Source organism: Poecilia latipinna, unplaced genomic scaffold (genome assembly GCF_001443285.1).
Source record: "Poecilia latipinna isolate Pla-1442-1.1 unplaced genomic scaffold, P_latipinna-1.0 Scaffold668, whole genome shotgun sequence".
Classification (NCBI taxonomy): Eukaryota; Metazoa; Chordata; class Actinopteri; order Cyprinodontiformes; family Poeciliidae; genus Poecilia; species Poecilia latipinna.
Genome location: NW_015113284.1, coordinates 189,196 through 212,897, shown reverse-complemented (window position 1 = coordinate 212,897; position 23,702 = coordinate 189,196). Strand labels below are relative to the sequence as shown.

The 23,702-nt window shown below is 39.3% G+C and overlaps 1 protein-coding gene and 1 long non-coding RNA gene across 2 annotated transcripts in view; one reads left to right on the top strand and one right to left on the bottom strand.

Moving 5' to 3' along the window:
- The window catches only part of insyn1 (inhibitory synaptic factor 1), a 65,670-nt gene extending 51,873 nt beyond the window's left edge, over positions 1-13,797 (top strand). Inside the window, exon 2 of the mRNA XM_015044324.1 lies at positions 10,654-13,797. Coding sequence (XP_014899810.1) covers positions 10,654-11,472 — 819 coding nt within the window. The 3' untranslated portion in view covers positions 11,473-13,797. The remainder of the gene's footprint in view (positions 1-10,653) is intronic.
- Positions 12,016-22,633, bottom strand: LOC106954651 (uncharacterized). Its single transcript, XR_001426398.1, has 2 exons — positions 18,597-22,633; positions 12,016-15,786 (listed from the first exon to the last, which is right to left on the bottom strand). It is a non-coding gene; the product is annotated as an uncharacterized LOC106954651 (long non-coding RNA).
- Between the last annotated feature and the right edge of the window lie 1,069 nt (positions 22,634-23,702).

Sequence of the window (23,702 nt, the reverse complement as noted above, 5' to 3'; positions counted from 1 at the left end):
ATCAACAACATACCAGGAGTGTTGTTTGATTCTTTCATGCATGACTGAGAAATCTTTGAATCTCCCATGCAACCATTCAGCTGTGCCTAAACCCTTGGTCTCACAAAGCCCCGCCTATTTCCACTAACGCTCCTCCTTGTAGCTCCAGTGGAGCTTCCGCCTGAAATAGCACCTCGCTCCTGAGCACCCCCCACAAAACTCCGCCAGACTAGCAGCAGCAGCAATTAGCAAACACCTGGTGGAACTGCAAGTCTGCTGAGCTCATCATATGAACTGCTTTTCAGTCCACTCTTAGGAACGGTTGTTAATTGCATTGTTGTGATGGCGTGATTGAGGTGGAATGTTGGAAAGCTGGAGCTTTTTAAAGAGACAGAGTCCCAATTTCAAGACGCAATTCTTTAAGTCATGTTTGTCATATACAGCAATTTTATAGCACTATGTTCCTAGAAAATACATAATACTACCACTTTAAAAATAAAATGAAACTAGGCTAGACAAAGATAAGTTTTGGTCAATTATACCTTGTCATGGAACAAGATAAACAAGCTGCATACTCTGTGTTTTGTGGATTGCTTTAAAATAAAACCTTCTGGAAAAGAGTTCTTTGTGTTTTCCACATTTCCTGACTGCCTTCTCAAATCACCAGATGGTCGCAGCAGATGGCTGCTCATACTGAACTCGGTTGCTGCTGAAGGTTTATTCCTGTTAAAAAAAAGTTGTTCCTTTCCACTGTCACCACGTCCTTGCTCGGTATGAAAGCATGTTGAGTTACATGCCTCTGCTTTCTACTTAATAAAACCTGCCATAAGCTTAATCTTTGAGCTTTTTGCAGCTTTGTGATGCTGAGTATTTAAAATCCCAAACTGCTGTTTTATACTGCTAAATAAGACATCTAAAATAAAAAGAAAAAAAAAACTTGCACATGCCTGGGGGATCCCTTGGATAATTTTCCTTGGGAATGCAGTAAATATGTTCCTTCAGAGTTAGTCTGGGATGATAAATTAGCTTCAGGGGGGTAAGATAAACCATATCAAAACAATTCAAGTGGCTGGAATCCATTCATATTCTTGACTTGGGGGGATTTAAATTGAGGGAAAATAAGGATAAGGTGGTGGGGGAGTGCAAAACTGCAGGCGCTAACTGCATTAAAACAATATTTGTGACTGATTTACTCATGAAGCCAGCATGCAAGGCCATTTTGATAATTGCTGAGACCTTCAGACTGGCATTAAACGCTTTCAGCAGCGGAAAAGCAGCACAGGGGTAAGATGGAAATCTACTGCAGCATGTTGAGAAAGAAACAAGGCTTGTTTTGATTTATTTGAAGAGCTCAAATGAACATTTCAATTTTTTCCCATGAACAAAAGCAAAGCCGTGCAGGATGGGGCATAATAACCAAACAAGCGCCGCAAACTCCTCTGAAAAATGACTCCTGCAAGAATGGGTGGCAAAGTAACAGATGGAGAGAAACCGTTTGAATATAGAGTAATGAAGCGCTCCAGCGAAAATTCCCTCACACGTCGTGCATTTTAAATGAGCCCAGTGAGGGTGTTCTATCCGAGTTCTCTTGGTAAATTGCACCTGATTTATTTTTTACATATGTACAAACCGCATCGTCACAGATGTCCTATTTCAAAGCAGTTTTTATTTGCTGGTAAATACTAGAATATGAATGTGGAAACATGATAGCCTTTCCACAGACATCATTAGAGGCATGTTAAATATGCACTTTTATGTAAGACTTGCAAAATATGGCAATCTCCATCTGTTTACTCGGCAGCAAACAAAAATCTGCTCATATAGAACGCCATTAATGCCCATCAAGTTATTCCCCTTAAACATCTGTTTAAAGATCACAGTGATTAGAGGATGTTATATATTTCCTCTCAGCAGATGCCGTTTAACACCTAAATTCTCACATTCAGTGATTCTGACCTCTGCCTGTATTCCTGTGCTAATGTTCCGGTCCATTTTCAATTAGTGATACACAAAGGGGAGCGAGGGGAGAAAAAGCGTCCTTATGTTAAGTCTTTAAAGTCAGTCTTGTAGTTTATTTTTAATGGCACCAACAGTCATTCATCCAGCCCATTTTATTCCTGTATAATCTTGTTTAGGGGTGCTAGAGCAAATCCCTGCAGGCAATGATCCAGGGTACATTGCAGGGTCAATTCTGAGATAAATGTATGACATTTAGAGTAGTCAGTATGTATAGTTCTGTATGACACACTTGAGTAAAATTATCACAATTTCATATTTATCTTAGCATTAATGAACTAATTAGAAATAAAAATGTAAACGTTCTAAGTAATTTTCTTTGATAACAAAAGCTACTCCTTGTGCTGCTGAAATATAAAATACATTACATATATTTACCATTTTGAATATTTAAATACTGGACACCTAATAAAACAAAGAAGGTAGTTTTCATGTAAATATAGTTTTGAGTTGAATATTTTTTTTTTCCAATATTGTTTTCTGTAATGGTAAGCTAACAAGCTGATATTAGCCAACTAACTAGTTGGGCTAAGCAGGAATCGCAGCCAGCTGTTTTACAGACATGTCGCTACTAGCTAACCAGGTAAACAAGTGTTAGCTTAATAAAAGTGGCTCTCATTTTACCTCACAATACATTTTCCAAAAATATTTCCAAACAACCTAAAATATAGTTCATATAAGTGATGACAAGGAGTGTATGGAACCACAGACAAGGCTGTTAACTCTAAGGCAAGAGTGTTAAACACTGTCCAGTTGGGATTATTTTTATAACTTAAACTTAAAACATCTGGTCTTAGAAGTACAGTGTGAAGTTAAACTAATTCTGATGGGTCTTATGTGTTTATAGGGATAAAAGAACTAATGTTGCTTTGGGTCGACCCTGGAGAAAGAACTACTCTGACTACCAAGTCGTTACAGATTTTGTTTATTTAAGCGGTTCAAATAAACACCGTCAGATTTTATAGCTTTTATGCACACTAATGTCTGTTTTTATATCTTATTTTAAATATTAGTTAAACCATTTTTTTTTCAAAGCCAATATACTGCCAAGGCCTAAATAACAGTCAGTGGGGGTGATTCTATTTCCTAAATCACACCTCTGCCAAAGAGGAGCCTCTTCAAGAGCTTTTACATTACTGACCGTGGCCCTGTGTTAGATTATCGTGGACTGTCATTGCCATCACTCTAACTTTCTGTCACAGACAAGGCTCAAAGAGCTCTCTTTCACTCTGACCCTCAATTACCCAGCCCAATCATCTCCGACAGGTGTTGAGGTACAGTAATAAACCCCCGTCTGATGGCGCCGAGGCAACCTCTCCTTTAAAGCACCTCTGAGAGCTGTGAAATGACTAAGCTCCAAGTTGATCAGGTGCTGTGAACACAGTTGACTCATCGCTGCTGGTTGATAGTGTGCAGTGAAACAGAAAAAAGAAATTACAATAACACTTAAAATTACCGCAACACTCACTCGTTTGGTTGAAATTTATAGAAAAGCCCGTATGGGAGAGACATTTACTGTGATCTCGCTCATACACAGAAAGACGCTCTGAAATTACACCAATTAAACACCTACATTTGATTTTTTTTTTTTCTATAATTTATATGATCAGAATACGCGCACAAAAAATGACTGACAAGGTTATAATCGCGCTCTTCAAACCAAACGGTAACAAAAACAGCCATCAGCAGGGCCTTTGAGAGAAAATTAAAGACTGAAGTTACAGTCAAATCTGCAGCACTTACAGAACATCAACTCTCATACAATCCATTACGGCTCAACTGTGTCGAAAATAGTCTTTTCAGTCACGAAAATAGGCCATCGCTGTGTCATAAACTGCAAAGAGTGTGAGAGCCATAAAAAGAAGCAGAGATACACAGGCTGGTTTCTCTTTACTCTAAACTGTCTGTCCAAATTTTTACTTTTTTAGGATCATCATGGAAGAATTAGTCCAGTGAACCTGTCCAGTAGTAAATATAAAAAAGGTACATCATGTATCAGTATGATGTTATTCACCCATCTGAATGCATCAGAATATCATCTAAAATTCATTCCAGTAAATCAGTTCAAAAACTGAAAACTTATCGTATCCATTTTTATTGCTACATTTCAGGAATCCGTTTTCGTTCATTGTTTATTAAAGGTCACATCTAATAAAAACCCCAAGTTCTGTTTCTCAGCAAATTACAATTTCACAAGGTGAAAGTAATGTAGACATTTAAAAAAATAAATAAAGAAAGAAAGAAATGTAGTATCATGGCCGTCACGATCGCGGAGAAAACAACCGACGTTACAGCTACTGACGAGACAATCACTGATGAGTTCCACATGCTGGGGAAGCCGCGAAAGGTCACTGATAAAGAAGCTGGCTGCTTAGAGTGCTGCATCCTTATTGTATTGAAGGAAAGTTTAGTAGAAAGAGAAAGTGGGGTAGAAACAGCGGCACATGCAGAAAGAATACCTGGATCCTTGAGAAGCAAATTAGTGACATTCCTTGAGTCAAAACAGCAGCAATCATTTCCTGGGCTAAGGAGAAAAAGGTCAGGATTGTTGCTGAGAGATCCAAAGCTGATTTCTTTAGATGGAAAAAAAAATGTTTCATTTGGAAATCAATAACCTTGAGTCTGGAGCAAGAGCGGAAAGGCCCAGAATTCACGTTGATTGAGGTTCAGTATAAAGTTTTGGCTCCTGTCCAAACTAACAAAGGTACTGATGCCTGGTATGAGAACCATGGTAAATGTGCTTGACTTGCTAAATGACTTGATCTGAACCTCATGAGAATCTATGAGGTTGTGTCAAGAGGAATATGAAAGACACCAGAGCCAACAATGTAGATGAGATGAATGGCACAGTTAAAGTATCATGGGCTTCCTTAAAGCCTCAGTAGAGCCACAGGTGGACCGACTTCATGTTAGGCTGCACTGGTGCAAAAGGAAACTAAATTTACTACACAATATATGAACAGCCTCTGTATTTTTAAAACTGGATATTGTGTAGTTAGTAGCTGTAATTCAAAATGATCAATATTTGTCTAAACACCTAAAATACAGTAATTAATTTAATGAATTTATTTGTTTTTTTTAGTTGGATTGCTGAAAGAATTCATTTTCCCAACGAAGCTCTAATTTATTTTGACGCACCTGTACATCTGTGGTTATTTTCGGTCATCAAAATCATTTTCATTTGTAGCAGCACTGTGAATTAGTCAGGGTTTGTTTTATTTCTCTTCCAGGGACTATTGTAAGCGACGTGCTCCTGATGGGCTCAGTCAATTAAATTAAAATAATTCAACAAAACTAAAATTTGTAATTTATTTTCAAGGGAAATGAAACGTCGCCGTCACTCATACCGTCAATGTATGAGTTGTGGATGGTGATGCTGTCAGCAGTCAGAAGGTTCTGTGCTATATGACAAGCTAACAGCTTGATTTCCAGGCACCAGAGACAATACTCCACAGTAACAGCATCATTAATGAAGCACTGCTCATCTATTTCATTTGCTTTTGATGCTCCTCTATAGATCTTTGTTTGGCCATGCATCCACGAAGCCTCCTTTTCAAATCCTCTGAGATTTGGGGTCATAGTTCAGGCATTATTTAAGCTTTTCCAATGCTAATCAGCTGCTCCCGGTAGTAAAAACAATACCTTGTTGCTACAGTTGCACATTGTAACTGTCAAAAATACTAAAAGTACAAGCAAAAATCATTCTGTTGCCCAAAAGCTGTCAAGTCATTCCAGTTCGTTCTCCCGTTTCATCACAACTTCTTGAAGAAGGAGAAAAGTGCAGAGCTTTCTGTTGCTGCTGCATAAACCATCCAGAGAGTCTCAGCAGACCCTTTAAGTCAAGACAGTTACAACACTTAATGAACCTACAACATGCCGCAGTAACTACGATGCAACCTCCAACTTGCTGTTATAATGATGTTTTGAAATGCACCTGATAAATTTTAAATCTGCTGATTAATAGCTGTGTAATGAAGTAAACAAAGCGTTTTAAGTCTCTCTCTCTTTCTCTCTCTCTCTCTCTCTCTCTATCTATCTATCTCTCTCTCCCCCAGCCTGGAGAGGCATTTTACATTAATAGCTCCAACGAGTTAAAGTCTGCAAATCACACAGCAAACAGGGTTGAGTAATTCAGGGATTAGAGGATTCATACAGCCCAATTCCCTCAGACAGTCTGCCAGCAGACGCGCACCGTCCAGGTACTCAAGAGGTGTACGATGATGCGGCTGGCGGATCTGCAAAAAAGAAAAAAAAAAAAAAGGAAGACTCATTGACAGACGAACCAAAGCCAGGCATGAGGTGGCGTACAGTTTGATTCGAAATATAGATGGTTTTACTTAACGGCATGAAATGTCTCTGAGATTCCGTGATTTTCTGGAGTTATGGAGCCTTTCAGGTTTTCCATATTTTTGATTTCTTAAGATTTAAACATAATTTTCCTCCATCTGCTTCTGAGGGGGAGAAAAAACCCTGCATAGCTGCAGAGTATTATAAAAAAAGGCATTGGGGATCATTTAATAAACTGGACTCTAAAGCTTACAAAAATCCATGCTTCTCCAACAGCAACTAATTTATTCAACAATTTTATGATAATGTGCGTACACATCCAAATCTCTCCGTCATCAAATGCAATAAAAAAAACTGTTTAATTTTTTTTTTTTTTTTAATCATTATTATCGATGTTTTGTTTATTGAGGGTGTATTAAGAAAATGAAATGTATGCAAAAAAAATAACTAAAATAGTCTGGAACCGGGTGGTAATGCTCAGAATTTAATTAAAAGTTGTGGATAGAATATTTTTTTGGTCTAAATACAGGGATGAGATTTAAATTTGTGCTGCAATCATACTTATTTTGCAGTCATTAGAGCCCGAGAGAAGCAAACACTGCAAATAATTATAATTCTCAGGGCAAAATTACGGTTTCTCCTCTTTTCATCTTCATTTATGTTGCTAATTCATGTGAACTCTTTTCTCTTTTTTTGTAGAACTAAACAAAACTTCAAAACAGCGCTTAATTGCTGGATAGTTTGGGGGAAATGTATCGTTTACAAGCTACGTGCGCCGTGAGTGTTTTCGTTTCACGATCCATTGTTGAAAGCCGAATGTACTGATTGAGGGAGCTAAAATGTCAAGTACAGAGGGGCTTGGATTTTAGGTGTTGTCAAGCAAAGCAGCGCAATTTCCACTGAAGGGCATTCTATTCATCAAACACTCAACACCACGGCTCCTGATCACGGAAGCATTCAGGTCAATTTAGAGGGAATAATAAATAAAATGTCTTTTAGTGATGCGTTTTCATGCAGCAGTAGGATATTTCTGTTTATTTTGATGCACAATAGAGAAAAAACAAACATGAGCATGATTTTTAGGGTGTGTTTATGAATAAAAAAAACTAAACAAAGCAGCTTTAACCAATCAGACAACGGGCTTCTTTCCGCCTCTTTCTGCCTGCTGTTTCGCGAGTCGTGGCACGTTGTCGGTGTTTCGAGCTCATTTCAGAGGATATTTAATTTTGTGCGGATGCGACATGGAGCAATTTAAAACACCTGTCCACAGGAGGCCGTGCTGAAAAACACAACCCATTTCAAACACATTAACAAACAATTTAGGTTTTCAGGAATAAAAAAAAAAAAAAAAAAAAATCTTGGAAAAGCAAACAGATCTATTAGCAGCTGTGGATAAATCTTGGCTTTTGCTGAACTTAGCAGTGAGGGTTGTCGGGGGGTTGTGCATTTGTACATCAGTAGGATGTCAAGGACAGAAAGCATCTGGAAATGTCATGTTATGTACAAAAAAAACAACAACTAAGATTTAATTTAAGGCAAGCCATTTCTTTTAGAATAATTCTGTTCCACTGCTTCTGCACATTATCTATGAAAAAAATGCGTTGTGTGCAAATGAATAACTATGGACCATCTGAATAATGTAAGATTGGTGCAAAAAAAGGCATTTGTTTTTAAAGAAAACACTGCCTGATACTAAAGGAGCATGGGCTATGTTTAAGTTCTGCAGGGCACTTTGACTAACATGTGGTTCCAGATGTTTTTGAAAGTTTGTTTTGATACCGTTTGCTGGCTCTCAGTTTACTAATTACGAAAATAAATTTCCTTAATGGGAAAATCAGCCATATCGAAATAGATGTATTTCGCAAAACTACAACGGGAGCATTTTTTTCACATCACGAGTCATGTGATCAACAACCAGATGTTACTATTGATGGAAAAGACCAAGGAAACAACATGAAGTAGTAGGACGGTGGTTTGTTTTTTTTTTGTTTGTTTTTTTTTTTAGACAATGTGCCAACACCGCTCAGTTCATAAAAAGTTTAAATGTTTTGAATCCAGAAGTATTCTGTAAAATTGCAACAATCTCCCCAAAATGGCGCATTCGTAGCCGCTCCCAAGTATGAGGAACTTGTCGCTCCAATGCCTGAATAAGACGCCATCTCCTCTGATTACTGATGCACTAGCGCCATGTCTGACTGATGAATATTTCTTATGTAACTCTTTACATCCTTCGTTTCCATAATTTTTAATGACTTACCGCGTGAACAAGCTGATTCACTTCTGGTTTTAATTTAATTTCGTATTCAATGGAAACACCGCAATTGCAAAATTGTGATTTTTCGACATGAGGAGAATATAGACATTTTGTGCACATTTGTAATGAGAAAACCTAGCTACTGATAAGATTGGCTCCAAGAGGAGCTGTATGGCTTTCATCCTGGCTATGAAACAGTGAACCAGATATTTACCGTCGCAGAATTCCTGAAGCTGTTGTAGGAGAATGCTTCTAGGGGATACATGCGTTTTGAACGCATGTATCCCGCATGTGTTATGTAAAAGGTGCTGCAGGAGAAACGGGGAATCCATGTGGCTTTTAAGGTTGACCAGGATCCCCCCTAAGTCGAACCCCTTTGCAGGTCTTCCAGACATGTCCCGTTGGGAGTAGACCCAAGGGAAGAACCCAGAATTTGTTGAAGGGACCGTATATCCAGTCTGACCTGGGAACGCCTTGAGATCTGTCAGAGAGAGCTGGAGGATGTTGCCACTTATTGAAAAACATTATACAGATTTACTTACTCAGACTGATGCCTTTATTTCTGCTAATTATGATGATTTTCTGCTTACGGCAGAAATATTACATCAGACCAATAAACATTTTTTAATACCGAAATAAAGGCTGACTGAATTTTATGTTTAATACTGTTTTAAAGTCTCTCGTCTTTTTAGCTTGGTTGTCACAAATAGATTAATGTACCTAGTCTTTTTTTATTTTTTAATCTGGTGAAGTCATTCTTTTGTTTGCTTCGATGTATAACGAACTGTTGAAGATCAGTGTAGAATATTGCAGTCCAGATCCGTTTAGTCAGTGTTTAGTCTTTTCTTTATTCTGATGTGGTGTTAAAAAGCATAGAGTTATTTCTTCTTAAGAGGTTTTGCGCAGATAATAAGCAATCTTTGTTTTGTGTAACATTATTCAGTTCAACTTTGATCAGTGCAAGACAGGAATGTCCAACTGCGGTCCTCAAGAGTTAGTGTCCTGCATCTTTTAGGCACGCCTCTACTCCAACACAGCTGTAATAATGGAGGAATTTCCTTAGTATGTCATCAATTGGCATTTTTTTTTTTTTTTATTCATGCGTGTTTAACTTGGGGAAACAAACATGCATGATACTGGGTTAGGTAAGATATCTTGGATCTAGCTGTTTTAGATTCAGAAGGAGAGATGATCAAATGGAACAACCCTTCAGTTTTGTGCCGTAGGAGGCCCTGAAACACTTACAAACACACGTCGTTAGCGGCTAATGGTTAGCAAGACACAGGATCCTCACAGCACTCACAAATTAATCATATGTTGTCAGTGCCTCCATTTTAGTTTTTTTCTACCTAGTGCCCTAAATGTTGCTACATAGCCAATTTAACAGCAGCAGTTGCTTTTTATAATAGTTATGTGTCAGCTAAGTCTAAGATATTTATTACCTGAATCCATCTCCATCAGCACATCAGAGGAACAGAAAAGCCTTTTTGTTTTCATTTTCCTGACTTTAATACACTGTTAGTTTATAAATTACTGAATGACTTAGCACAACATTAAAGACCTGTTGTCGTATCGACCTTCCAGACCAGTCAGGTCTAGTGGTTCTAGTCTTCTCTACATCCCAAGAACCAGAACCAAATACGTAGATGCAGCATTCAGTTTTTACACTCAAAACTCTGGAGCAAACTTCCAGAAAACAGCAAGACTGCTGAAACATTGAGTTCCTTTAAATCAAGGTTAAAAGTCCATTTGCTTAGAGTTACCTTTGATTAAAAACAGCTGGAACATTGATCAATATATTTGATGCGTGTTTGATGATTATTTTTGATGATTTCGATGATGATCTACATTAGACAAAATCACATGCTGACAGCAACTGGATAGACGGACTTTGACTCACTTTGATGAGAAATACAGCAGAGTTTTAATCTCTGAATCAGATCTTGGAGCACGTTTAGATATTAGAGTCTGAACAGCTGTGGTTAAACATTTTATCTTTCCCCAACATGTACTTTTATTTGCTTAGAGTAAACACATCAGAGAGCTTATTCTCCACGTCGTTGGCTTCTCTGAAACATCTCATTGGTTCTTTTGTTGTGTGCTTCTTCCTGCTCCAGGTGGTGGGTCAAATCGACAAATTAACGTCTGACTTCGACTTTGACCTGGAGCCGGATGATTGGACGGTGGCCACAGCCAGCAGCACATCCAGCAGTGAGCGGGGTTTGGGAGAAGCCTTCAGGCTGGACTTTCTCAATGCAGATGTGCTCTCCGACAGCTGGGAGTTCTGCAGTTACCTGGAGGCCGCCGGCGCGGCCGCCCGCAGGTCCAGCGAACAGCCGGGCGATCTACGACAGGACCTGGATCAAGGAACTATCCCGACCCAGACCCTGACCCCCACCACACCCCCCACCACTGCCTCGGTCTACTCCCAGATGAATGGCGGGCTTCCAATCCCCAATGGACCACGCATCATTACTCCGGACTCCTCCAGCGAGGAGGCCAGCAGCTCCACGCACAGTCAAAAGACCTCGCGCACCTCTGGCACGCGAGAAAGAGTCCGCTTCAGCGACAAGATTCTTTACCACGCGTTGTGCTGCGACGACGATGAAGAGGAGGAGCAGGAGGAGCTACGGGAGGACAAGAGCGGCTGTGCCACACCAGACAGCGACACAGAGCCGGGTCTCCTGGGCAGCTCAGTCGCTCCCAAGCGTTCTTCCTCTGAGCACTCGCTCCTATATAACTGTCTGGACCCTTCCTATGGCTCCTCGCCGGTGAAGGCGATGACGGGAGCCCACACGCTACCCAGGAAAGGTCTCTTAAATCCCGGCTGCCGCAAAAAACTGTTAAGAAATAGCAGCACACAAACTGTCTCTGACAAGAGCACTCAAACTGTACTGCCCTATATTCCAACCAAACAGAAAGCAAAGGACCACTGAGGAAGCAGGAAATCTCATGAAGAGAACTGTGCATTATTTAATATTAAATACATAGCTCATAGATTAATACACAAATAAATTACTAAATAAATAAATGATATATGGGAAATCACTTGACTACCCAAACTCATTCTGTGGCTCAGGGAACACACAAAAAAAAATTATATAAAAGACAATGTAAAGTCTAAAGAAGTCCATCTATACTCAGGTTAAAACTTCAATGAAGAGACCCACGGTGGGGGAAATTATTATTTTTGATCTATTGCTGAATTTGGTTTTTAATTTAGTGAAATACAAATTTGGTCCTGAAGCAAAACGTGATTTAATACTTGGTGGTGATTCCTAAGTAGCACGGTGTTGTTGGTGACCAGATTCACAGGAATTTCCGGAGGGTTTTTTGTTTACGTCTCTTAATTTACTCTACAAATCCTAAAAGTTTTGAGGCTTTTATTTTGACAACTCGAAGTGTCTGCTCCTTCAAAAGTCTACACCGTCATTTCTAAAGGGATTAAGATCTAAACCCTGGTTGGATCTTAAAGTTCACTGTAGAACTTTAATGTGTTGCTTGTCAGGCTGCATTCGAGTTACGAAGGAAGTGGGAACTCTGAGCTGGGTTTGAAGTCAAGGTAGCAGCGTTCTGGTTGAGAAGTTGAAATTTCAAAATAGCCACAAACATTGCTTGCAATAGGTCTTGTAAACATTATTTTATTTGCTTTACTTTCCATAAGCAAACATCACTTTTAGTTTTTCAGGTTAGAGTTACAAGTTTTGGTTTTAGACACTTTTGCATGTGTGTCTCGTAAAATAAACAGGTTTCTACAGTTTCTTACTGCAGTTGATGTGAGCAGCGGCCATATTGAAACCAGAAGTCCGCCTAACAAGTCGTAACTAAAACTGGAACGCACTATTAAGCCACTCCCATGTTTCCTTCACTTTATGGTTTGGGTCATTGTCATGCTGGAAGAAACATTCCTAATTGGTCTTCAGTGTTTTCTACCCCACGTTGTGAGATCTTGCATGGAGCTCTAAAGTTGGGCCAACCCACTTTTATTTTGCATCTCTTCTGTTTTAAAGTTGTTGGACCAGCAGCGTCCTCTTTTTCACCGAGCTTCTTGCCAATGTGGGAAATCCATAAGACATCATTAGACCTCTCTTTGGTCTCGACCATGACAGTGGAAAGGGTTCAATAGATGTGGTGGATTGCAGTATTTGATGTAGTTTTAACACAGTACAAGTTCAAACCATTAATTTTTTGGTAAGGAGATAAACTGACAAATTCAGCAGAAGATCAAATAATTATTTACCCCACTGCATTAAGCTGAAGAGAGAGATCTCAAAAATCTTTCCCCCTTGTCACACAATTGAAGGAGTCACAAGGAGAGAGAGAAAAAAAAAGCAAAGGTTTGTCTATCATGTGTAAACAAAACGCCACTCATTCTGTACCCTAAATCTGTATAAACATTGGCTTTTTTCATGTTCTGGTAATTTCAAATGTCAGGAGGATTATTGCTTCCAGGAGGGAAATGTCTCTAGATGCATGTGTCAAGGCGCTTCCTCCTCTCTTTGATGTCAACAAACGACTCTGAGCGTAAAGTCAGAAAAACAACACCATTTACCTTCGGTTTCATAAACCATCTCATTGTGATCGCTCCTTGGTCTGCCGTGGAGCCTGAAACGTATGAGTGACAGGCAGCAAAACAGATACACAGGCACTTCGGAAGTAGCGCTCCACAAAAGTGACATTTCAATTTTTGTCCTTCGATGTGCCTGCTAGCGGCGACACTCAATGTAGAAGCGGAGCTAAATAGGATTGGGTGGATGAGGGGTTTCGGTGGGGGGATGCGGGGGGAACAAGCGCTAAAGGTTTTGTCTCTTCATTCAGTGGCCCAGCGGGGAATTGAACTCGGTAGAGCAGCATTTTATTCACAGGGCCAGCGCCAATAGCCGTTCCTGATCAATATGTTAGAGGGAGGTTGCAGTGAGAGGTCTCTTTGCTGAGCGTGCAAGCCACTCTCCTGGGATCTGTGAACAAAAACTCACAGTCAGATCTATTTACTTACACTGAGCAGAACAAAAATTAGAATTGTAGCCCTAAAGAACTGACATTTCAAAAAGTGTGGGTCCAGGAGCGGGAGCCGGTGACTGAAGAAAAGAGTGTTCTCGCTCAATGACTTCTCTTTACTTTATTATTTTCCCCCCCCTATTTTTTTATTTATTTGCTTTCCCCACACACCAATGTTCTACCCTGGGAAACAGCTTTGTGAGTGTGGTCCTCACACCCCTGTGTTTTCAGTATTGAAAAGAAAAGTAAAATGTTGAAATCTTTAACTGGAAAATCCTTGCTGACTCCGTTGAGGCCGACCTTTCTGCCTCTGGTCACCCAGTGGGTACTTAGCCTTTCATAAGAGGCAGGGATTATGGAGCCTTCTTTCTCTGCTATAAACAGTGCCTTGCACAAGAATTTATACCGCTTGAGCCTTTTCACCTTTTACTCACCATAGTACCAAAGTTCAGTTCATTTTACCGGGGTGCTATTTGACCTGCCAACTTAATGCAGTGCTATAATTAGGCAGCATAGAAGGAAATACATGTTTTTTAAATATTTCTTTACACATTGACATTTGAAAAGATTGGTGCACGTTTGTATTCAGCCACCTTTACCCTGATGCTCCATTTAAAATCCAGTCACTTGCCTTGCTATATGTAATCCAATTCAAGTATAATTGCAGATGTCCTAGAAAGGCCTCAGAGGTTTGTCAGAGAACGTTATTGAACAAACAGTATTAAGGAGAAGAAAAACACACCACAGAGATCAAGATAAAGGTTGTCAAGTTTAAAAGAACATATCAGCATTGGACAGCTCAGAAAGCACTGTTCAATATGTCACAAAGAAAAAGAGTGTGACCTAACTGCAAACTGCCAAGATATGGCTATCCACCTAATGTGACAAGGCTGGGCAAAAAGAGCAACTCATGTCAGAAGCATCCAAAGAGCCGTTAACTCTGGATGAGCCACAGAGACCCAAAGGTCAGATGGGAGAAAATATTGGCAGGACAACCATTAATCCTACACTTGACAAATCTAGTCTTGTTCAGAAGCTACCAATATGAACGCCATTGTGGAACGAAAGCCTTAAGAAGTCCCACATGAATTATGCCATAAGCCATGCAGAAGGAGGAGTTCTGGTCGGATGAGACTATTTGGGACTAATGGAAAAAGAACAGTTTTGCACATCCTTTGGAACAAACGACGCTCACGATTGGTGGCAATGTCATGTTGTTGCAATGTTTTTCTTTAGAAGGGATGACAAAGCGCGATGCTGGGTGGTGTAGTGGTAGGGCAGGTGTCCAGTATAAAGAGGCTACAGCCATGGCTTAGCCAGAATATGACATAGTACCAGAGTTGCAGTGGACCGGTTAGAATGGCCCAGTCAAAGCCATGACCTAAATTCAATCATGTATCTGCAGCAAGGCACAAAAATTGATATTCACAGATGGTTTCCATCCAGTCCAACATGATTGACATAAAGAAGGGTCGTTAATGTCAATTTCTGCGAAAGCTGGTTGAGACAAAAGACTTGCCTTCGTATCGCTAGTAATTGGAAGTACTACAAAGTACTGAATGAATGCAGAGGGCCTGAACACAAATGCCTGACGCTTTTATTTGCATTTTTTAAGACAATTTATAATTTTTCTCCCAATTCACAATTAGTCTTTAATTTCTGTTTACCTGTCACAAAAAAAGGTTAAATACATTGACGTTTGTGGAAAAAAGTTAAAAAGTATGTATGTTTTTGTTTTTTTGTAAATCACAAGATACATTTTCTAAATTGCCAAAATTGATAGGAAATTCCTCAAATGGCAAAAAAAACAACAACAAAAAACAACTTGAAGAAATAAGTCAGGTTGATTTTATCTGAGGCCATCAGCTCTTGTTCTTTACTTTGTGATGTGTAAGGTGTTCAATAAGTGCAAATGACCGCCGCAACATCGAAGATTATTAGGGGCTGTGGAGATTTCCTTCCAAAACAGACCACCTCTGTTTTTGTTTGTGTACTCCTGCGTAACAGTTATTGCATAGAGCACAGCTTAAGGGAATTACGGCTTTGCTGTTTAGGCAGCATTAAGCCTCAAGAGCCCAATATAAGGAGAGCGGACAGTGCACTTTTGAGGCAGGCAGCTTGGTAGACGCCGCACAAGCAATAATTAACTCGAGGTTGATGTGGTATACATGAATAAGGCAGAAGTGATTTCTTACCCTGGTTTTTCACATGTTTTCTTTAGTCTTAGAGTCGACTCCGACAACGTCTGGTGCCTGTGAAGAAAAGCACAGAGGAGAGATCAATGACTCGCTCCCTGAAGCATCGGCTGCCATTTCCCTGCTTGATAGACCAACAGGCCATCATGGCCATTAGCATAAACAAACAAAAATATGCCTCTGCAAAAGCGGAGCATCAATTACAGTAAAACAAAGCTCATCTTGTGATGGCAATGCACCTGCCCGATAGGAGGTAGTTATTTCTTTCTCGTGCACCAGGAGAATTTATTAGTCGTATCTGCAGTGAAATCATCTCCTCAAACATAGAGCCGTTTGGCACCGACACGGAATACATTATCATTGGGGACAGATTTGAGATATTTGGACAAAATATTAGCAATGTCTCTTTTGCCAACAAGCTCATTATTCATCCCTAATAGGGCAGAGATGTATCCTCAGTTCTCTGTAGGACAGGGACAGCAGGCATCCAAAGGTTACGAAAACCAGAGTGGGCCGATGCCAAAATGATACGTCAAGCAGAAAGATCTTTCTCCCCCCAATAACGCTGAGCACCAAGCAGTTGTTTTGTATTTTGTGAATGTGCGTTGTACCAATACGTCATTGCTGCCATTGCACCTTGTGCGTGGAGATAAGTGGTGTTTTTCTGACTGGTATTTAATTTCATATTTGCCTGTCACGGCAATTAATGGAGATCAATATAACCAGACGCAGCACATCCCCCCAGGAAGTCGTTTGGCTAGACAAGTCCATAGGAGGGGATTACACAAAACAACTCTTTCAGAAGGCGGCGAAATGAGTCATGCCATCTGTGTTTTGACATCAGCGCTGGGCATGTATTGGTTCTCTTTGCTGATCAATTCTCTAATCACAGCCTCAGGGTGTGGGGGGCTTCAGTCACTGACATTTTTTTAATATATTGGTTGTATTGCTTAACGTCTAGGGTATATGGATGGGTGTGATGCAAAAATACAGAAATATGCACCGAGATGCGCTTTTTACTGCTCTTCACATATGCATCCTTGACGTTCATTTCTCTGGCCTTTTTGAAAGCAGGTTGAGGGAAATGGATGGGCACATCTTTACGTTCTGTGCCGACTGCTAAAGGTTCATGAAGTGAGGAGTGAGGAGGTCAACACCATCTCATTGATTACTATAGATCGGTTAACAGCTGGAGTAGCTAAATTTGATTTGTTGCAGCTATGTGACATTTATATCCTCCCTATCTTTAAGTGCACACACACTTTTATGTTCGGCCCACATCCCACACTGCCTATGACCGGCAGATAAATAATGCACCGTCTCAGCTTCTGTCCAAACTCGTGCAAAGTCAAACTGTGAGCAAAGTGCTGAACCTTTAGGTCTACAAAACAGTTGACACAGGGTTGCACGGCACATGTTGTGCACGATAAAGACAATACTACTGCTTTTATGCACACACAATCAGCAGTTGCAATCAGCCACAAGCGCAGTACAATATAGTGGTCCAGCAGAGCAAATAGCCACCCTCAGAACTGAGGGGTGGCCGGACAAGGCCAGATCAACCATCAGTCACCATTTGATTGGGTTTGCGGAGTGATTAATGATGAACCATGCAACCACCGCAGATAAGATTAGACCTTCACAGGTGATGAAGGGCATGGACTGTGGATATGCGTGAGAGGGGGGGAAGAGAGGGAGGTGGCTCTTGGGACAAAGAAAAAAAACAATGCCATCAGATGACCTGCTTCACTATAAGAGAAAGAAAACATTTACCATGAAGTGTGATATTCTAAGAGAAACAAGAATCATGAGGCACAAAACAGATAATGTTTGGTGACAGATGAAAAGTTCCTACAAGGTCTTTATGCATAAAGCCGTCAAAGCCAGCTGTAAAAACAAGGCAAAGGGTGATTGATGACGTTGGAAAAGTTGAAATCAATTCCTTTCAAGCACTGTTTTTCATATAAAACTGAGAATCAACCAGCAAAACTGGTGCAACAATTTGCATTTTAAGGAATGTTTCTGACAGAGATCGAATTTCCAAATTAGCTTAATTACAAATTTTATTTAAAAATGTCAAACTAGTCTAAATAAGACTATCTTAGTCTTATTTAGTTATAGTTAATTATTACAATAAATAAATTAATACATTTCTAGCTTTATTTTGACTAACTATGGACACATCAAGCTATTTTCTTATTGATTAGATGACAGAATTGTAGCATGCTTTTAAATTCAGATGTAAACATGTACAAGCTCAAATTGAGTACAGAGCAAACTTTGTCACAGTTCCAGGTTGTGCTTAGGATGTAATGTTACTAAAATAGGAATATATTAAAAGTTTAGAACAGCCTTTTGAACATTTTCTACCAATATGAAGCGCTTTCCTGACAACCACAGGGCAACCGTCTCAGGGTTGGGAACATCAGCATTTATGTCTTTAGCACTGTTGCTAAACTAGTTAAAGCTGGATGCAAATTTCTTGCTCCAACACAGAAGCTTTCTCAGTCACGTGTGTTGTGACAGCTTTTAACTTCTAATAAGCTGACATAGTTAAGCCCTAAAATATTCATACTATATACATTTATATTCATACCATATTCATACTTTTGAAAAATTACTACAACTCAACCTAGAAAGCTCGTGTCTGATTAAAAAAGAATGAAACATGTTCCAAAGGATAGTAAACAGATGAGTATTAATTCCAATCTGTTTTGGTTTTGTTAAAAAATGGCAGGTGAAAATTATTTATATTGTTTCTTTTAGAGTCGATGGAAAATTCTTGACTTGCATTACAGCAAATAAACTCTTCTCATAATTGTTGAACAGTTTTTTTCAACATTTCCACAGATATTTTGACAAATTACCTTTGGTGATGAGCTGCACTTCTTAAAAGGCATCTTTGCCATCACCCTAATCTTTGGCTCCCACCACAGGTTCGAGGCTGGACTCTGGCAGGGCTGCTCCAAAGCATCTCAAGAAATGTGTTGAAAACAAACAGAAACAAATTGCTTTAACTTCGGCCATGGATCAGTTTGAGCTTAGCTTTTCCTCCTAATGCCACCCACAAAAGAAAAGCTCATCAACCAAAATCATTTTGAGAGACACAGCACACAACAATTGAGGGATACTAATATCCAACATTTTTAAAATTAAAACAAAAATGTTTAGTTAGAATTAAAAATCCCAAACATGTTAATTTGAGAACATAACTCATTGAACATTATATTTACAAACTAAATAAAAGGTGATTATAATTCAGTTAACTAATTGGTAATATGAACACTCCTCCAGTTTATTTTTATATAGTGTACAGTCACCAAAAACTAGAAGTAAATGCACCAATAGACTTGTTAAACTTCCATAAAGTAATATGATTTCATGATGTGGAGCTTGAAACAAATTGATTGGCACAACCATGTGAACTATAGTTATGGAAGGGGACCATTATCATCACATTAAATGATTAGTAATTGGCGCAGAGCCCAATGACAAGTTAACATGTGGCAGAGAGGTCTGGCGTCGTTGATGAAGCAATTTCTGATGGCAAGTTAAAAAAATAAATAAACAAATAAAAAAAAAGATCACCTGGTGTGAGAAACAAGTGTGGATGAAGTGCTACAAGACCTCAAAATGTACTACAGCAGAGATGTAACCTTGAAGCATTAAACTGCAAACAACTAATGTGTTTCATGACATGCTCGGCTGAGCGGAGAATATATCAAGAGACAATTGAATTGGTCCGGGGAAAAGACAGAAATTACAGGAAGCATCACTAAGACACTTCAAGAAGCTAGAGGGTAGAATTATCAGAGGACAGCTGCAACGATACAAAGTTCCTAATGTGTCGAGAAGAAAAGATAATTTAAGGAAGCTCCTGTTAAGTGGAACTACATATGAAAGGCGGTCAGTTGAATACAAATGCTGCTAAGTGCACCTTTCCGCGAGTGTGTCTAATTCTGTGAAAAAGGAGAAAAGAAAAAAAAACTCAAAAGAAAAGCATCAGCAGTCATTTCCAGTGCGTTCCAGTTTGGCAGCTTGTCAGCGTTTCCATGCTACTTTACAGGTAAAGGCCAAGGAGGCAGGGAATTGCTGACAGTCTAGTATATCCAACAACTAAGAGTTAAACGATGACGAGACAGGTGCTGTGTATACGGTGAGTCCCCAAGCGGCCCTTATTTCACCCTACAAAGGGGTTTCCCTCATCAGTCATATTTACTGCTTTTACCACAGTGTACACCCTATACTTTCCCACACCTTCCCTTCCCCCCTTATATTCATTTCTGCCCATGCATGCGCCTGGCTGCAAATAGCCCCCGATGGAAGGTGGCAAGGACAGGTAAGAGTCATTCCTCTGTCAGTACTCTGTGAAGCAGAAGAGAAAGAAATGACTTGATGCTCAGCTATCCTAAAAAATGTAAATGACGGATTATGCCGGTGATTGTTTCCAGTTTTCTGTTTGCAAAAAACGAGAGGAGGAGGGACGGGGGGGGAAGAAAAGTCTCACTGAGGTTCTAATTACAATCATTTTCGCTGTACTTACCTTGCTCCAATTAGTTGAGCTTCTCTAGTGTGTTTACAGGGACCTCTTTGCTCCAGCTGTAAAATGGGTCACCAGATGTACAATATAGTGGGGGGCCTCAATGTGGTGCTTAAGCTGCTGCGCGTTTCCAATACATTATAGCAGTGATCCGTCTCAAATGACTACAATTATTCAAATGTCAGGCTTAGCTTAGCGAACTCACGGTGGCTTGCTGACAGCGTACCTTAGAGGTGTGTCAAAAGATTAATGGCAGTGGGATTTCTGTGACGGGGGCATATTGTACGTTAGAACACTAATTCTGGGATATGTAGCTGGTGGATACTATGAAACTTTAAAAAGTCATTTGTATGCATTGCTTTGTTTCCTTTTTGAGGTAGCTGAATATGAGTAATTATCATACGAACAGTTTAATCATTTTTTAGTCAATGTGTCCTACTTGAGTGTGGCTAGGTGGTGTTAAAAACTTGGCCTAAGAGTAGTTTTGTTCAGTATAAGTTGTTTATCATGAAATCAAAGGAATGTAAGGAACTTGATAAAGGACATTAATTTTTTTTCCACGTCTACAGTTCATTTAGGTTGCAAGAAAGCAAAAGAGAGTTAGACCTCTGCAGATAACAGGAAGGCTAAATAGTCTGAAGCAGTTACGCTCTATTTAATCCTTGATAGAGGCAGTCGACCTCTTCATGATGGATATTTGGCAGTCTTTTAGAAGTCTTACATGGACAATTTAAAATGTCAGCTGTGTTATAATTTTTGTTAAAGTAGTTTAACTCTCTCACTCATGCAGTCGCTTCCCCAATGTGGTCGCTTTGTCTGAATTTGCTGCAGCCATGAATAACAGCACACATGTTTGGTGAATCCCAACTAGGTATATGACCATTGAAACAGACAAAACAACACATTTTAGCTAAACTGCTAATGAGTTGCTTTAAAAATGCAGCTCACCATGTGCTATTAGATATCAAAATCAACCAATATTAAACCGCTATTCAATTCTACAGCAACAACGCAAGGAATGAGGAGGAAACTGATCCTAAATCAATAACAGCAGATAAGTATTCCAGAATCAAGGTTGAGGTTTCCTTATCAGTCACCCAAGTAAGAAGGGGTTGAACAAAAGTGCTGCAAGACGGCACACAAGTATAACAAAACAAGCAACATTGCAACAATAAATAATTAGGAAAAAGTTGATAGTAAAAATACCATTAATTACCTTTGTCTTTTGTAATTGTAATTAGTATCTGTTATCTTGTTCACCATCTTCACCAGATCTGTACTTTTGCTTTAACCTTTATGGTACCAAGGCAGCAGGGTGATCCCCCAATAACTGTCAAATTCAAGTAAAGTTTGTCCATGTTGGTTTAATGCATTGTATAAAATCTCTGTTTTAAGTGGTACGAGCAATTTGTGTTTGTCCCACAATGTGTTGTACACAAACAACAAATCTCATCATTTATACTCTCCAGGGAAGGGGAGATGGAGTCGACAAATTTCCATCTGCCGTTCGAAACAGGCTAGACAGAATTGCCCTGAAAGTGCAGGTTAGAGGAAGAGGAAATCCTACAGATTTGTTTCTGTTCATTTCCTACAAGCAATTTCACGAAAAAAATGGGGGATATATTTTTTAAACCACATTTTATCCGACATCAGTTCTTGATAACAGGTGACATTTACTGATTTTAAAGCTTTCAAACCACGAATCACCATTGACTGTTAATCCAGTTTTGTAAGCCAAATGGATGAGTTATAAATTTGTCAGTGAAATTAGGCAAATTAAAAAATCTTATTCAAACTTTTTTATGAGGATGTTTTCACACCTAATGGTGTATGTAGTAGACTTGGTTGAATTGGGGGCTAATATTACAATATGTTACATTTTCAGCTGGGGTGGTTGACTTCAATGCTGCAGGGTCTCAAAAGAACCAAGAACTTCAAAAAACTTCCTCCCCTCGCCTGTGGTGGCGCTGTTCCAAGGACCACCAATGGAAACAACACAAAATCCTCTAAAGAAGATATGGTTGCAATGTAAATAAAAATGCAGTAGCATTTCAGAGGTGGCAGGATTTCTCTTTTGTCCGGCTAGTATTAGACTTGTGCGTTTGTTTTGGTTCTATTTACCCAGAATGCCCTGCACTATAGTTCTCTTCCTGCTTTTGGAGCGATCTCCGGTCTGCTTGGCATCCAGATATGCATACAAACCACAATAGAGTTCACTTGAACCAAACCAAGACATAAGGTTTTAGGTCAGAGTTAGTTTTTTTGGTCGTCATTAAAGTTCGATTACGTATTCACACCTCCCCAAATGAACCAGACTTTCTCGGCAAACAAAGTGCAGTTTGATTAAAGTGGACTAAATAGGGCTGGTGTGAATTCATCCTAAAAAGTTGATTTTTATAACCTGACAGATTAACATGAAAGAATAAAATTGTGAAAACCAAACACTAAATGTCCTATTTACACAATTCAAAAGATCATTGGCTGTGTTATAATTTCTTTTTAAAAGTGATGAATTCAGAAAATGAGAACCAAGAACATTCCTCTCTGCAATGTGGCCAGTTCCGCTGATTCACTGCTCTTTAGTATGACCACCACACCATCTGGTCTGTTCACTGAAGCCATTTATAATGCAGAATATACGGTAAAGTCTATTTACTCTTCACAAGATAACAGAAAACAAATTCACATTTTAATTCAAGTGACATTTTTATGGTTCTCCCCAAATTTTCTGTAAGAAAAAACTTGGAAAAGGCCATTGTCCCTTCTATTAAACAAAGGTTAGTTTCAATTTAGAAAATAATCAAAACAAGTTTGTTTTCGTTTCTTGTAAAAATCTCTTTATATTTGGTCTAATGTACAGAGCATGCGCTGTAAAACCGAGAAAGCAGTAAAACTGCAGTCAGTTTTTATTTATTTTTTTTGCTGGCCTGTTGTTTTGTAATCTGGCAGGACTTTCAGGTCCCCCTGGTGTCAGGACTGAACTTAATGAGCATGTAAAGTGTAAATCCTGCTACTGGCAGACTGATCTCCGCTGTCTCCACAAAAAGATTTACCATCTTCCACCAAGCTCTAAGAAGCCAAATGTTTTTTACTCAGGAGAGAAAAAAAACTCGAGATTTTATATTGATTCTTTCAATTCACGGTCCTACCTCTTGTGTAATTTGGAAAATGGAATTGTTCTATGAAAGACAAAAATATAGCCTGACTTTAATGGAAATTCTACGGTTGGAAAATTCATGCTGCGTAAAGTGTTTTACACTTTAAAATTTAATGCAAAGTCGAAACTTCAATTATATGCACATGCTGCTGGTCTGCTGCTTACGTTCTGGAATCAAATGTAAATGGACAGAGCTGTAGGAGGCAGTGTGTTTTCCTTTCACAGCAACACTTGGTCCAAAAGGACTCAACTACCCTAAACATTACAAAATAGAAG